The 15,956-nt window shown below is 42.9% G+C and overlaps 2 protein-coding genes across 8 annotated transcripts in view; one reads left to right on the plus strand and one right to left on the minus strand.

Annotated features, from left to right (window-relative positions):
• Positions 1 to 1,763: 1,763 nt before the first annotated feature.
• Positions 1,764 to 7,983, minus strand: LOC135409693 (protein tonB2-like). The gene is made up of 2 exons (XM_064645588.1): positions 7,453 to 7,983; positions 1,764 to 3,778 (listed from the first exon to the last, which is right to left on the minus strand). Exons 1-2 carry the CDS (start codon positions 7,981 to 7,983, stop codon positions 3,623 to 3,625), a joined length of 687 nt encoding a protein of 228 aa, XP_064501658.1. The 3' UTR covers positions 1,764 to 3,622.
• Positions 7,984 to 8,230: 247 nt separating this feature from the next.
• Positions 8,231 to 15,956, plus strand: part of AKAP11 (A-kinase anchoring protein 11) — a 43,745-nt gene continuing 36,019 nt past the window's right edge. For 5 of the 7 annotated variants that reach the window (XM_064645656.1, XM_064645658.1, XM_064645662.1 and 2 more), the window contains exon 1: positions 8,334 to 8,824. The gene's annotated coding sequence lies outside the window, so the exon portion shown is untranslated. Of the gene's footprint in view, positions 8,307 to 8,332; positions 8,825 to 15,956 lie in introns of those variants that run through there. The other 2 variants (XM_064645657.1, XM_064645659.1) reach the window with 2 other exon arrangements.

The following is a 15,956-nucleotide window of genomic DNA, read 5'->3' on the forward strand; positions in this document are numbered from 1 at the left end:
GAAAAATCAACACCATTTTGCCAATGAATAAGCTAAATCAGATCAATTTAACTTTGTTTTCTGGTATAAAATTAGTAAAGTTAGGCTTGTAGGAGAATGGAAATCTACTTTCATTTTTGTCCTTTGGTATGATGTGTTTTAAAGGGTATATTACTAAAGAATCCATCATCAGTATGTTATTGTAACTTACCCTTCAGTGACATTATTATACTATTAAAGTCACCTCATTAAGAACTAGATGGTTTAACACACATAGACCTTTTAGCATATAGTAAAGAAATATGGGTATTATTGACACTTTACCCACTAATTTCTTTCCTGTACCCCATCTTCACTACCCCTAAAGAACAGAAAATCATGGTTGGTCAATTCTTACCGAACTTCTTAGTAGCAGGAAAATACCTAAGAAACCTTTTGACTGCAATTTCTCAAGATAACCAACTTGCAGGGACAGGCCTCAACACTTTCATGTATTCAAAGCTGATGAAATTAAAAGCTACTGGTATTTCTGGAAAATTTTTGACAGATAAGGAAAGAAATAAAGTAACACACAGCTTTCAGGATCAAACTCTGATTTATCTATAGCACATCTGTTTTACTATGCAGCATATGACCTGGGCAGTTATCTGAAAGCAAATATTAATTCTCATTTTCCATTTATGTCTTATCAGTTGTAAATGATGACACATTGTTGAAGTTCAAATAATTTGGTTTTAAAACACTTTTATTACTTTTTCAAATATTCCTAATGCAGTTTCTTGTAACTAAGCAAGCAGACAATGGATTATTTCCTTTTTGACTAATAAAATATGTTTTGATTTTATATATTTATAAATATACATATATATATATATATTTCCACAGCTTTAAAGCATAAGTGGCCACCTTTCAACAAAGTTAAAAATTAATTTTTCTTCATTAATTAATTACATGAATAACTAATACCTCTATGGTATGTGGCCTAAAGTATCCAGTAAAACATGGTGTTACCAAGATGTATAATTTTAAGCTACATTTCAAGTCTTGAAAAACTCAATTTAATCTCACAATCAAGTGAGCTGTAACTAATGATAATACCATGTCACATTTTTGCAACAAAGAAAGATGAAGGCTTGTTTTTAGAAGTTTAGATCTGTTGTCTTACTGGTCAAAACAAAGTCATGGAGTTGCTTCTGGTGCCTGGCTGTTTTGTTGGTTTTTTTTCAAGCTGCCCCTTGACTTAATAATAGAACATTATAGACGTTATTGTGATCATTATCCACATATCTCTAGATGCCAACTTCTAAAAAAATCATTCCTATTTAGACTCAGGCATAGTTTATCATTACCCTGCCCATCCCACTACTGACCCAACAGACTCCATACATCAGGAGTTCATGAGCTAATCATCACTCACAACACTTCAGCTAAACTGGATGTGTTCTGGAAATACATTTTAGATATTGTTCACATTCCACATTTTTGCTCTGATTGGCTTAAGTTGTTTAACTTTTAGTTTAAAATTAAATTTGTCTGGTTCTCAGTTGGGCCTGTAACATTTCTGAGCTGAGAAATTTTCCCAGAAAAATTTCACTGGGAAAATGAAATAGCCTTCCATGAAGGAAGCTACTCAGAAATCTTATGGTAGTAGGGAAGAACTCACAGGATTTCTTTTCGGTATTTCTGTTCTTTATTTCATTTTGGTCAAGATTTTATGTCTTTGAACAGTAAGTTAAAAAGAAGTCCTTGGGAAGGAGTGTAGAGATGATTGCTTCCTTGTCTCCTTGTCACTCATAGTTTTTTGGTTGGTGTTTTGTTTTTTTTTTTTTTGAGAGAGAAAACTGAAAAGGAAGTTTGGGAGAAGCTATTAATACTCAAATTTTGTTGAAAAGTTATCACCAAGATGTATAAGGATTTGGTAGTTTCCAGTCAATATTTTGATGGAAAAAGAAAATAACACTGTAATTAACATGTTCTCATGTTTAAGGAGCATTTATGTTATAGACTGAATCAGAGGGGAACTGAAATAATCTCTGAGTATGTGGCAATACTGAGGAAATCATGAATCAGAAAGACTTAAATGACACACGGCAGCAGTTATTTGTGTGTGGAATATAAAACCAGGCAAGCCAAATGATCATATTGAGACTGACTTAAACCTTAAACATATGCTCAAGTTACTACATTTGGGATGAAGAGCACATTTCAAGATATGTTGCAGCAGCGCACAGAAAACTGTGTAGCAAGTCCAGCAGAAATGAAGAAGAAAAGCCACCATAAACATTACAATAAATTATTGTCATTGTGGGAAAATACTTACTGTGCAAATGATTTCCAGTTCAAGAATAAACTCTGTAAAAACAGCAATAAACTGTGCCATGCTTAGAGAATATAAAGGTCAATGAAAAGCAAACAACTGACATAAATCCACTTGGAATCCAGATGCTGTAGCATCTCCGCAGTAGTTGAATTTGAGAGAGAAAATAAGTCAGATTTATTTATATGAGGAAGGAACAAGATCTGAAATGCATCTCAGTAAAGCATCTGTTTTTCCTCTGATTTCACAGCAGGAATATTAGAGACTACTTAAATAAATGAAGTTGTAGAAAATTTAATTACCACTAAACATTTACAAGGAAATTCATTGTTCCCTGGAGTTACCACAGTTGTAGTGAGGATGGTGTATGACATCTCTGGGCTTTAAGAAGGAATCACATGCAGCAACTAGTCGGAAACAAACGAGAGAGCCGTATAGGGTGTACGGCATCTGCAGATTTAAGAAATTATAAGATTTATCCTACAATAGAAATTATCTAAACATTTGAAAAAAGCGGCTGATACCTTTTATGATGATACCATAACTGTAAGCTGTGGGAAGACAAAGATGTAATTTTTTTTACAAACTTGTCTGATATCTTTCCAAAAATACACCAAAAGGAAAAAGTAACTGGAGCATTGCAAGAATTCTGCAATAATGTTTAAGGTTACATTCAGCAAACAGCACTTGAGCATGGTTAGTTCTGACAAAAAAGGGAGCTCTCCGTATCGGTGTTGACCTTAACATTACCAACTACCCAGTAGAGATCAGTATGTTTTCCCTAGTTCAGAAGGGAACTACTGCATTTTTGGCAAGTTCATCTTAACCTAAATTCATTCACAAACATGGACTGAAGACAATGAGATAGTGTGTTATTTGATAGCAGACAGAAGTGTTTATTTCAGTCTCTCAGTGTAGCCTGCAGTAACTGTACCTTCTGGTTAGTAGGCAGACATACACAAGCAGATACTATGAGGTACTGCTGGCATGCAGTGTTATTTGAGTGATCATTACAAAACTAGCACTGAAAACTCCCTCATAGGCTTGGGTGTCATCATTAATCCTTAAGGAAAATTCATTGATTTAATAGTAGCAATAAATGTGTGCATAACTCACAAGGCAAAAGCTGAAGAAATCCATAAGGAACACAAAGTGCAGTACAGTTACATCCTTTCCCAACAGTAGTCAGTTATTAAGAGGGTTTGTTTAACCATCTTCTAATTGAGCAGACTGGCACTGAACATTCTGAATTGTCCTGGTTCCCTCAAAACTTTCTACAGAAGTTTTAGCTCTGATCTGGCTGTGGTTGCTGGCCAAGCTGGCTTCTCACTGTAGCTCAGCTGACTGGCTATCTAGCTCCCTGGCGTCAGGCCGACTGCTCAGTTGGTTTCTTGGCTTCCCAGGCTTGTCAGCTGGCAAAGAAATAGATTGTTCCATTTTTTGCCAGAAAGGCTGCAGAGCCAACGTGTTTTGTTCCAGCACCTGATGAAACAAAATATTGACAAGTTGGAATTTCCTGTAGAATAAAAATTTCACTTCCCAGCCAGCTCCAGTTATTATTGTATGTTCTTGTGTAACACAGTGACAACGTTTATTGCATCCTCTAAGCAAACACAATGCACAGAAAGGATGTGAATTCAGAGAGCTTTCCAAGGCTTTGGATAATAATCTCATATCATCTGAAACTGCCTCTATGGAGCACAATGCATCTTTTGATAGGGTTAGTTTGTGACGCTTTCTATTTTGCGTTAAAAGGCCTATTTAGTTGGCTCTGAGAACTCATTTGTCAGCAGGACATAAAACTGGCCAGCTGAAGGATGAATTCAGTATATAGTCCGTGGATTACCCCCCTTGTGCATATTGTTTTGAAAGATGACTTAACACAGGTCACAGATCAAACTCCAGAGAAAGAGAAGCCAGAAATAGCTGCAATATATAGCTTGTATAAAAGTTATTAGGTTTCACTGTTGAAAAAAGGAATTAAGATATCCATAAACATGCAAATAAAAAATGACTTCTCAGACATGTCAAAAATGGATTCACAAAACATTCAGTGAAGAGAAACCAAAAAATGCCATCACATTATACTATAATGCCATAAACCCAACCTTTGTCAGACACAAACGCCATGGTCCAGCCCAGGCCAAAGATTCATGACAAGATGACTAATAGAATCACCCACTGAGACAAAGAGTTCCAGTTTAGGAGGTGGTAGGGGTGTCAAGAGTGTTTTCAAGAAGACACTGATTAGGGCCTAAATGGCAAAACAAGCCAACAGATGGGTATGCCCTCAGCAGCAGAACAAGACAATTTAAGCTGTTCCCGTTCTTGGTTGTTTCTGTGCTATCCCCAGTGCCATGCTGACACATTTATTATGCTGGTGAACTGGATCAGCAAAACGGAAGGAAAGCAGGTTGCTCTCTATTCTTCTCAGTTCAGATTCATTTATTTCTTCATTTCACAAATGTTCGTGCTGGCACAGTCCAGAAGCAGTGCAGATGCAGGAGCAGGGAGCTGGGCTGGGGAGCTGAAGGGTAGGTTATAAACAGAGAAGCCACTAGAAGTCATTAATAAAACTATTACATTATGACCTTTAGATTTTTAAATTTTTTTTGGTCTTTTTGTTTTTGAAGGGGTCGGGGGGAGAAGGGTGGACTATTATCAAGCACATGGCAGATCCTTCCCAGCTTGCTGCAAGGGGATCAATGGAAAAGGCCTAAACAGGTTTTAAAACAGGAAGAGTATGCTATGCCTCATGTTGAAGGTAGGAATACATATAAATTACGCATCTGCCTTTGAGAAGGCAATCCTTATTATTCTAAGTGTAGCTTATACAATATAATTTCAAGTCTTGCCCAAACTTAATAAAGCTTTAGTTATAGACACACATTTTTCAGAAGCAGTACCATAAAAAACCCTGACAAAACAACATTGACACAATCATGCAACTGTGTAGTTTTCCTGTGCAGAGGAAAAAAATGTAAGTAAGGGACTAGGAAGAAAACGGACAGAATACCGCCAGAAAGTCACAGACTAGTTCTTCAACACCTTTCACAGAACTGGCATTCAATACCCGAGAGAGATGACATATCAGTCAGTCTGAGATAATATTTGAATAATTTGCTCCAAGCCAGTGATCCTAAGATATCAAGCTTAAAAGCCAGATACAGACAGTGAGTCAGGATAGTAACAGTAGTTTTGACAAAAAGATTCTAAAGATGCCTATTTTTCATACCAAATGAGCAGGTAGAAAACACTACAGATGAATGACCAGCTCTGCCTGATGCTGATCCCCTTCATGGGGCCTGATCCTGATCCCCACAAGTGGACTGATGTCACAGCCTGGCTTTTACCTGTCCCCGTCCCGATGCCCCAGGCTGGGGCTGTCTCCAGCTTCCCTGTTTCCTGACTGGGGTCAGCAGAATGGGTTCTGAGTGGCCAGACCCTGCCCTGAAAAATATAAAATTAGTAGGACACAAAATACCAGAGCTCAGAAACCAACACCCTATTTCTTCATAATTAATATAAATTTTAAGAAGTGTTGGCTGACCAGACAAGTTTCCTGTGCTTTTACATAGACAGTATTTAAATCAACTGTAAAAAACAACAAAAAAATTTTAAATCACTATTTCAAAACTATCTCCATTTTGATTACTGTGTAAAAAATAACATTTTCTCTGACAAACGATGGCATGCTGTGGGTCACGTTTCATAGTTTCCTGATGAGGATAAATCTTGATTTTTCTCAAGGTTTTGGCAGGGAGCCATAGGAACTCATTATTCTGAATAGTCTCAGCGGAAGTATAAAACAAAGGGAATAAAAGGCTTGAATTTATTTTTAAAGCATGCTTTCTCATGTTTACATTGCTTCCAGAGCTACTTTGTTTTGGAATTTTTTTACTTATTGTTGATACATGAAAAACAATGATACATTAAAAACAACAAAACCCTCTTACGGAATTTTTAGCTTTCATGAAAACTGAAAAGTGTTTTTAGTGATGGAGTTGGTCAAAAGGAGGTATTTTGTTGGTTAGCTAGAGATGTGCAAACTGTTAAAATGTCTTTACTCAAATGATAGTGTATTTCCAAGTGAGGCTGGTCTCAAGGGGCACTGAAATGATGACTAACTTGATTTAAATTTGATGCTTTTATTCATTTACTGTCTCTCCATCTCATAGGGACCTGCAGTTCCTAGGAATATGAGAACCATTTTATTTGTCCCACTTAAGCCACACAGTGTGACATATTTTAGAACCAGTCCTTTGTTTCTTTTATCTATGTAGTGTTTGCATGGTTTGTTGGCTTTGTCCATAGCTTACTAGTTTTTACAGTAAATTAAAATGTAGCTCACCTACCTGTTGGCAAAAATCAGTAAGTGAATATGCACACCCTGACTTCTGAAGTGTCTAAAATGATTGCACAAACGAGAAACAGCCCATGATCAAAGACTAAATAGAAATAAAAGCCACAGCTCAAGTGAAAACAGAAGGTAGGCACAAGCAGGAATTATCTAGAGAAGTAATGGAGATCCAGTAGCAAAAATTCTCACACAGTAGTCTCCCTCTATTTGTCTTTGTCTCTGTAAAGTGGAGCAGGTTGGACATTGAAACGGCCCAGTATTGAATAAGCTACAAGGCTAGCATCTCAGGATTCTTTTCTCTTTCCTATCCCTTTCCCTAGTATATGGAGTTTGGGATTTTTTGCTGAATTTAGCTTTGGGGGCTCTTTCTTTTCTGTCTTTCAGAAGCTGTTGCAAGCACATGCTGCCCTGTCTCCACCTGTAGCCACAGTGGAACTCCAGTTTTGTTGTTCCTCCTCCTGAGCTTCACTCTGACATGCCGAGTCTCAGAAAGACCTGTCCCGATTCCAGGAGTCTCTCTTTCTGGGAGGGACACAGTTGTTAGCGCACATTGCTAAGACGATCCATTGTGTATTGTCCAACACACTTCCTCATTTGTGTCCTTGTCAGGTTAGTCTCTGAAGGAGCTGCTGCTGCTGCTGCAACCAAGTTATTTTGGGAAGCTACATGAAATTACTGTTTCCATGCAAACAAAATGAAATCCCAGGCCCCAACAACACCTACACTTAAACACATATCATCCTAACTCATGAGGATGTGGAAATTAATTGTGTATTTGCTGGGCCAAACTATTCACCTGGTGTCCAGGGGAATCTGGTAGCACCGAGTTAAAAATGGCATGTGGAAAGGAAGAAGGGCGCAAGATTTCCAAGCAGGGTTTGACAGTCTTGTCTGTGCCTCGTCTGACTAAAACCACGCTGTAGCCTCCAACCCGAGGCAGCCAGACGCCTGGGATGCCAGCCTGCCGGGAGAGGCCATCCCGAGCAGCAGGATCGGCCCAGCTCACCTGGCAGGCACACACAGCCCGGGGCTCTGCAAGAGCCGTGCCCGCGCCTGGGCGCACCCCGCGGGACAGGACAGGGGCAGGGGCTGGACAGGAGCACGGACTGGGACTCGGACAGGGACGGGGGCTGGGAGAGACGGGTACGGGGAGAAAGGCAAGGGCAGGGACAGGGAGAGTGACATGGACTGGGACAGGAGCAGGGACTGGGGCACGGAGAGTGGCTGGGGCATTGACGGGGGCAGGGACTGGGACCTGGACTGGCACAGGGCGACCAGAGTCCCTCCCCGGGACCCGGCCGGCGCGGCAGTGGTGGCGCGCGCTCATCCCCACGCGGGAGCGCGCGGGAGCGCGCGCACGCACCGAGAAGAGCGGTGCGCGCTCCCACCCCCGCGCTCGCGCCCTGTCGCGGCTCTTTCCGGGGCGGGCCCGGGTTCCCCGCCAATGGGAGCGCGCGGCGGCAGGTCCGGGGGCGGGGCCGGGCGGGAAGCGTCGCGAGAGCGGCGGCGCGCGCTGGGAGCGGGGCGGGGCCGGAGGGGGCGGCGGGGGCGTTGGGTCGGGCCGCGCGCTCCGGTGCCGCTCCGGCGCGGGGACGGGGGCGCGCGGGGCGCGCGCTGAGGAGGCGGCGGCGGCGGCGGCGGCCACCACAGGTACGGAGCGCCCGCTCTGCTTCCCACCCTCGCCGCCGCCCGGGGGCTGGGGGATCGGGGCCCGCCGCCGCCGCCGTCCCCGCGCAGGGCGGGGCGCCGCCCGCCAGCCTGTCTGTCAGGCGGGGCTCGCTGCCACAGGTGGCCCCGGAGCTCCCGGGGAGGCGCGGGGCAGAGCATCTTCCGCCGCCCTTCCTTTCCCTTCTCTGAGGAAAGATCCGCTGGGGCAGCTCGGCTCCCGCGGGCACGGCCGGTCCCCGGAGGAGGGGCCGGGGGAGGGCCCCGGAGCGCCCCTGAGCCGCAGCGCGGGGGTGACACGGAGCGGGGGTAACGCGGGGCCGGGGGCAGCTCCCCCCGCTCCGCCCCGCTGTTCCCCGTGGGCCGGGTCTGTCTGTCTGTCCGCAGCCTCGGCAGGGGACGGACTGGTTCCTGCCTGTGGTGGTGTGGTCGGTGCGCGGAGGCTCCGTGAGTTCGCGTTCTCTCCTGCGTGGACTGGGTTGTGGTCGGTGCGCACGGGTTAAGTAAGTTCACCCTGTTCTCAACATTTCGCTCTTTAAAAGTGTCTCCTCCCCCTTCCTCCCCACGTCCTCCTCTCAGTTCCTTTCCTCCCTCAAGGGAGGAGAACAGCGAGCGTTCCTCGTTTGCTTTCTTGGCTCTTTTAAGGGGCTTTCCTTAGCTTTCTTTTTTTTTTTTTTTTTTACAACTGAAGTACCTTTCTCTGGTTTTGCCTCCAAAAATCCAGTATGCAAAAGAAAAAAAAAAAAGCGTGAACTGCGGATCCCAACTGTATATAGATTATAGCCTTCTAATTGAAGCTGTGATGTATTGCCAGAGTGACATAGGGAGAAAAATCCAAACCCTTAGGTTGTATCTGGAAAAGATCGGTGATAATGAAATAAATGGCAACACAATGCTCTAAGTTTAGCCATGTTACACTTGGGAAGAGTCTTACATTGCTTTGTATTTGTAAGATTATTTCAGAATTGTACGGTTAGGCTTCAGTGATAGATACTACCAATATTTAACTAATCCTTGAGAAACTAAGTGTTTTTAAATAATGGTGGTCTCATTTGTCCAGTGGTATTTCTTGGTCTGTAGGCAAAGTGATTTTTTAGGGAGCATAGTAATTGAATGATACCATCTTGGTTGATGCCTCGTAATTCTGTATCCTTCAGGGATTCTTTAAAATATGTTGGCAGTTGAAGTGGTGAAAAGACTTATTCAGTGTGGAAAAATAATAAAATAGTTTAGATAATTCCTGTTTTCTGTTAATCATTTGGTATGATATAATCTTAAAAAACCCAAACCATACAATATACACCCCAAAAGTACCTCCTAAACAAGGTGTTCTTTGGTGAAGTTTTCTTGAAGGGGAAGTAAAATGGCTTGAGAAAAATGCTGTAGCTTAAAAAATAATACCCTCGACTTACTTGGTATAGTTCTGTTATGTACAAAATACACAACAGAATAAAGTACAGAAATTTAAAGTTAATCACACACAAAATCTAGGCTAATGGATCTGTCTGGTACATCAAATAACATTTTTTCCCAGAATGTATTTGAGAATCCATACCCAGAACTGGGGGGAAGCTGTAGGTGATGACTTTAAGTGATGATTTAGTCAAAGAGAATGATGGATTCTTTTGAAATTGTTGAGGCTTTGTCTTCATGTCATGCTTCTATATGTGACAAAAATACAACATAGAAGACTTAGAACCAAACAAGAGAAAGGGGACCCAACCTGTCATTAATGCTCACCATCAGTGATGTATTTTTGCTCACTTTGCTCTTAGTGTGGGTGTGACTGTGGTCGAGACAACTTGAATTTTATAAATGGAGTTTTTCAAGACTGCCAACCTGATTAGTGAGACATATAAGCCATTAGAAATGAAAAATAGAGAAGGATCCTTGTCAGTGTAGACTTGTTTTATTTGGTTTTCAGTAGCAGTTGTTTTGGTAAGGTTATATATGCACATGCAGGACAGCCAGGGTATAAGGCCCAGCCAACGTGGATTTACCAAAAGAAGGTCCTGCTTGACCAATCCAATCTCCTATGACAAGGTGACCCGCTTAGAAGATGAGGGCAAGGCTGTGAATGTGGTCTGTTTTGAATTGTGTAAAGTGTTTGACACTGTCTCCCACAGCATCCTCCTGGAAAAACTGTCTGCTTGCAGCTTGGTTGGAGGGACTCCTCAGTGGGTAAAAAACTGGCTGGATGGCCGGGCCCAGAGAGTTGTGGTGAATGGAGCTAAATCCAGTTGCAGGCAGTCACTAGCGGTGTTCCCCGGGGCTCAGTTTTATGGCCAGTCCTGTTTAACATCTTTATTGATGATCTGGATGAGGGCATCAAGTGCACCCTCAGTAAATTTGCAGACGTCACCAAGTGGGGCAGGAGTGTTGATCTGCTGGAGGGCAGGAAGGCTCTGCAGAGAGACTGGGCAGACTTGATCAAGGGGCTGAGGCCAATGGTATGAGGTTTCAATAAGGCAAAGTGCTGGGTCCTGCACTTGGATCACAGCAACACCATGCAGTGCTACAGGCTGGGGGAGGAGTAAGTGGCTTGAGAGCTGTTTGGTGCTGGACAACAGCCGTCTGAACATGAGCCTGGGCAATGTGCCCAGGTGGCCAAGAAGGCCAGTGGCATCCTGGCCTGAATCAAGAATAGTGTGGCCAGCAGGACTAGGGAAGTGATTGTCCCTCTGTACTTGGCACTGGTGAGGCCAGAGCTTGAATCCTGTGTTCAGTTTTGGGCCCCTCACTTCAAAAAGGACATTGAGGTGCTGGAGCATGTCCAGCGAAGGGCAACAAGGCTCATGGAAGGACTAGAGAACATATTCTGTGAGGTACAGCTGAGGGAGCTGGGTTTGTTTAGTTTCGAGAAGAGGAGGCTCAGGGGTGACCTCATTGCTCTCTACAACTCCCTGACATTAGATTGTAGTGAGGTGGGTTTGATCTCCTCAACTGTGCCTATAGTGAGAGGACCAGAGGAAATGGTTGCTCTGGGAAGTGGTGAAGTCACCATCCCTGGAGGTGTTTAAGAGGTGTCTGGATCTGGTGCTGGGTGATGTGGTTTAGTGTTTACAGTGGTAGTGCTGGATGTACAGTTGGACTGGATCATCTTGCAGGCCTCTTCCAACCTTGATGATTTAGAGTGTTGCTTTTAAGGTATTTTTAAATTTCACATTTAGAATGAATCTTTCAAAGTTCAGTCTTAGATTAAGCGTGACTTCTGTAAATCATCAGTAGAGTTCTCTAGGCTGCTTCAGGTCATTTGTGTTGAAGACCAAAAAAAAGTACTTTTCCTTAAAAGAAAAATATCTATTTTTGCTGTAGTACTACTAAAGAAACCCTTTTTTAAAACATAATTTTAGATATAATATTGTCATTGTCTAGAATGTTTTATTTGAAATTTTATTTAAATGAGAACATATTACATGTATTTCAAATTTATTGCCTGTACAGTTCAAATTTATTTGTTTAACAGAGGTGTGCACATGTCCAAATATGCCCCTATAGCTATTAAAGAGATTTACTCAGCACATTTGCACTTTACAAAAAAAAAGATAAATTTTCTTTCTTTCTGCCAGCTAATGATTGTCAGTACATACTGACTTATAATAAATTTAGGCAGGGGTTAAACTTATATAAAGGGTTTAAATCTGGGGCAAATTTCTGTTGGATTCCCTTAAGCTGATTATTTAATTTTGATCCTTACATGTATTCTAACAAGGATATATGTATATGGAAAAGCTAGCTAAATGCTTGTTACATGGTCTGATGAAAATGGTATTCTCAGCATATCACTGGAAAAATGGATTTATAAATTCATAGAATGGTTTGGGTTAGAAGGGACCTCTAAAGGCCATCTAGTCCAACCACCATATGATGAGCAGGGACATCTTCAACTAGATCAGGTTGCTCAGAGCCCTGTCCAGCCTGACCTTGAATGTTTCCGGGGATGGGGCATCTGCAGCCTCTGGACAGTCTGTGCCAATGCCTTACCACCCTCATGGTAAAACATTTCTTATATCTAATCTGAGTGTATCCTCTTTCAGTTTAAAACCATTCGTCTTTGTCGTACTACAGCAGGCCCTGCTAAGAAGTTTGTCCCTGTTATTTTTATAAGCCCCTTTAAGTATTGAAAGGCTGCTATAAGGTCTCCTGAGAGCCTTCTCCAGGCTGAAAAACTCCCACTCCCTCAGCCTGTCTTCATAGGAGAGTGCTCCATCTCTCTGATCATTTTTGTGACCTTCCTCAACCCACTCCAACAGGTCCATGTCTTTCCTGTGCTGAGGACCCCAGAGCTGGATGCAGTATTCCAGGTGGGGTCTCACCAGAGCAGAGTAGAGGGGCAGAATCCCCTCCCTCGACCTGCTGGCCATGCTGCTTTTGATGCAGCCAAGGATATAGTTGGCTTTCTGGGCTGTGAGCACACATAGCCAGTTCATGTCCACTGTAGTGTCCACCAACACCCCCAACTCCTTCTCAGGGCTGCTCTTAATCTGTTCATCCCGCAGCTTGTATGAATACTTGGAGCTTGCCTAGCCTAGGCATAGGACCTTGCATGTGGCCTTGTTGAACCTCATGAGGTTCACATGGGTCTGCTGCTTGAGCTTATCCAGATCCCTCTGGGTTGCATCCCATCCCTCAGGGACATCAACCACACCACTCAGCTTGGTGTCATCTGCAAGTTTACAGAGGGTGCACTGTCTATGTCATTGATGAAAATATTACATAACACTGATCCCACTATGAAACCCTGAGGGACACCACTTGTCACCAGTGTTCATCTGGACATTAAACTGTTGACTGCTCTCCTCTGGATTGGCCCATCCAATCAACCCTAAACATTCCACCCATCAAATCCATGTCTCTCCAATTTGGAGAGAAGGATATTGGAGGGGACTGTGTCAAAGGCTTTACGGAAGTCCAGATAGATGACATCTGTAGCTCTTCCCTTGTCTCCATTATAGAAGATCACTGGGTTGGTCAGGCAGGACCTTGGTGAAGCTGTGCTGGCTTCATTAAATCACCTCCCTGTCCTCCATGTGCTTTAGCAAAGTTTCAAGAAGGATTTGTGCCCGGCACAGAGGTGGGGCTGACAGGTCAGTAGTCTCAAGGATCCTCCTTTCTAACCTTTTTTAAGATGGGTACAATGATTCCCATTTTCCAGTCACCTAACTGCTATGACTTCTCAGATATGATTGAGAGTGACTTAATAACTGCATCAGCCAATTCTCTCAGGACTCTGGAAAGCATCTTGACAGATCCCATAGACTTACATACATTCAAGTTCCTCAGGTGGTCACAAACCTGATCTTCTCATGCAGTGGGAGGGACTTTGCTCTTCCTGTCCATCCACTGGAGAGGTGTAGGAAGAGAAATTGCCAGTGAAGACTGAAGCAAAGAAAGTATTGAGTACGTCTTCCCTGTTGTTACCGATTTGCCACTTGTGTTCATCAGTGGGGACACGCTTCCTTTGACCTTCCTTTTCTGGCTTCATACCTGTAGAAGCCCTTCTTATTCTTTGCATCCCTTGCCAAGTTCATCTCTAGCTTTGCCTTGACCTTCTGACCCCTATCCCTGCAAAACTGTGCAGCATCTTTGTACTCTTCCCAGAATACCTGTCCCGGCTTCCACTGCCTGTGCATTTCCTTCTTGCTCTTTAGGTTGACCTCAGCTGGTGTTACCTTGGTCTCAACTCAGCAATGCCAGTCTCATGCCTTCCTTTCCTGATTTCTTACACTGGGGGATTGGTAGCTCTTGTGCTCTGTGGAAAGTCTCCTTCTGCCATGTGTCTGAGGACAGTTTCCATGGGGCCCTATTGACTAGCTCCTTGAGCAGCTGGAAGTATGCTTTTCCAAAATTTACAGTCCTGAACTTAGTCTTTGCTTGTCCCATATCAGGGCAGCAACTCCACCAGTGCATGTTTGCTGTGACCCAGGGCATCTCCAATCTTAGATTCATCTCTAATCACTGATTAGCTCACTTAGGTTGGACCAACAGGTCTGGTGTTGTGTCCCCTCTGGTAGGGCTGTCTATTACCTGCCTTAAGAAGTTATCCTCCATGCGTTCCGGCAGTCTCCCCCTGGAATAGCTTACTGTGCTACTTTTGGAGTAGGTGTTGGGATGGTTGAAGTCCCCCCTCAGGACAATAGCCTGTGAGCATGATGCCTGCTGTAGCTGGAGCAGGAAGGCTTTGTCAGCAGGTCCCCTGGATCAGGCAGCCTGTAGTAGACCTCAACCACAAGGTTGCCTTGTTACCTCAGTTTCTTAATTCTTGCCCATAAGTTTTCAGCCTGCTCATGACTGTTCTTCAGAGACAGATCTTCATGTTCTATCCATTTCTTGTTGTAGAGGACAACAATTCAGCCCCTCCTTCCTAGCCTGTCCCTTCTTAACAGCCTGTAGCCATCCATAGCCACACTCCAGCCATGGGATTTGTCCCTTCAGGTTTCAATACTGGCAACTAAGTTTAAACCTTCTAGCGGCACAGAGGGTTCCAGCTCCTCCTGTGTGTTGCGCATGCTGCGTGCACTTCCGGAGATCCAACTTGCTAAAAAGGTAGAGATGGTTAAACCTTATGTGGATATTTATCAGTTATTTGTGTGATCAATTTTTTCCTTTTTTTTTGGGTGTCTACTGATACATTATTCAGTAAAAGGAAAGTCCTGTTCCTCATACATCTGATACTTCTGCCATTTACTTCCTTTTCTGAGTTTACAGTAAGGGGGGAAATGAAATTTAATAGTCAAATTCAGTATGCAGAAGTAAAAGCAATTTTAAACTGTACGTTTTATTTACACAGATGTTTTGTTTGTCAGTGCTTTCACTTCCTTTCCAGTTAGTTTTAAAGTTTGTGTACCTCTCAGATGATTGGACCATTGTTATTTTGAAAATGGATAATAATTTTATATATTAAAAACAAAACCTCCAGGTTGTGTTGCATTGTCGGACAAGTGCGACCCTTCAGATCTCTCTGAAATGCATGACAGACAGCTGAAATGCTGTAGATGGTGGGAGAACCTGTGTAATTCAAGTGCAGAAGGACTGCGTGCAGACAAGACAAAATGGTTTTGGTGTTACATTGATAAACCAGTACCGTTCCTGTCCGGTATCTTTCTGAGTCTCTGATTTACAAGTCTCTTGGTTTCATGAGTAGGTGACACTGCAGGTTCTGTTGATTCTCGGGTCTCTAGAGTTTAGTAGCAGATGACATAGAAAAATACTTAACCTGCTGCCTGAAGGCAGTGTAACTGTAAACTACTGTACCTGAGTAAATACTGCATCCAACATGGTTATAAAGTCATCTCCATGGTGTACTATGCTGGGCTTTGTTAAAATTGCTGCAAGGAGTGATCAGTCCAAAATTGTAGAACACAGGTACTTGATCCTATGTGGAAAACCAGCTTTTCCCATAGGTGACTTTTTTTAGGACAAGGAGTGTCTAAGAGTATTACCCCAATATGGTTAGATTTATAGCGGATTAGCCATTTAAGATAGAGTAGTAGGGACAATTGGATTTCTTTTTCTTGCTTGATACTGTTCTGTGGCTTTTTTTCTCTTAAACACATTGAGTTTCAGCAGAAGAATTGTTGTGTTTTTTAATCTTCCATCCATAGTTTACTGTGAAATGAGTTTCTTACTTGTATT

This window comes from Pseudopipra pipra, chromosome 2 (genome assembly GCF_036250125.1).
Source record: "Pseudopipra pipra isolate bDixPip1 chromosome 2, bDixPip1.hap1, whole genome shotgun sequence".
NCBI classification, from domain to species: domain Eukaryota; kingdom Metazoa; phylum Chordata; class Aves; order Passeriformes; family Pipridae; genus Pseudopipra; species Pseudopipra pipra.

Bases quoted from the DNA above. Each gene is read 5' to 3' on its own strand.
- LOC135409693 (XM_064645588.1), bottom strand. From the start codon at position 7,983: ATGAGCGCGCGCCACCACTGCCGCGCCGGCCGGGTCCCGGGGAGGGAC. The intron at 3,779-7,452 runs GTGAATAGTTTG...TTGTTTCATCAG, and splicing joins CAGATTCCCCTGGACACCAG to GTGCTGGAACAAAACACGTT.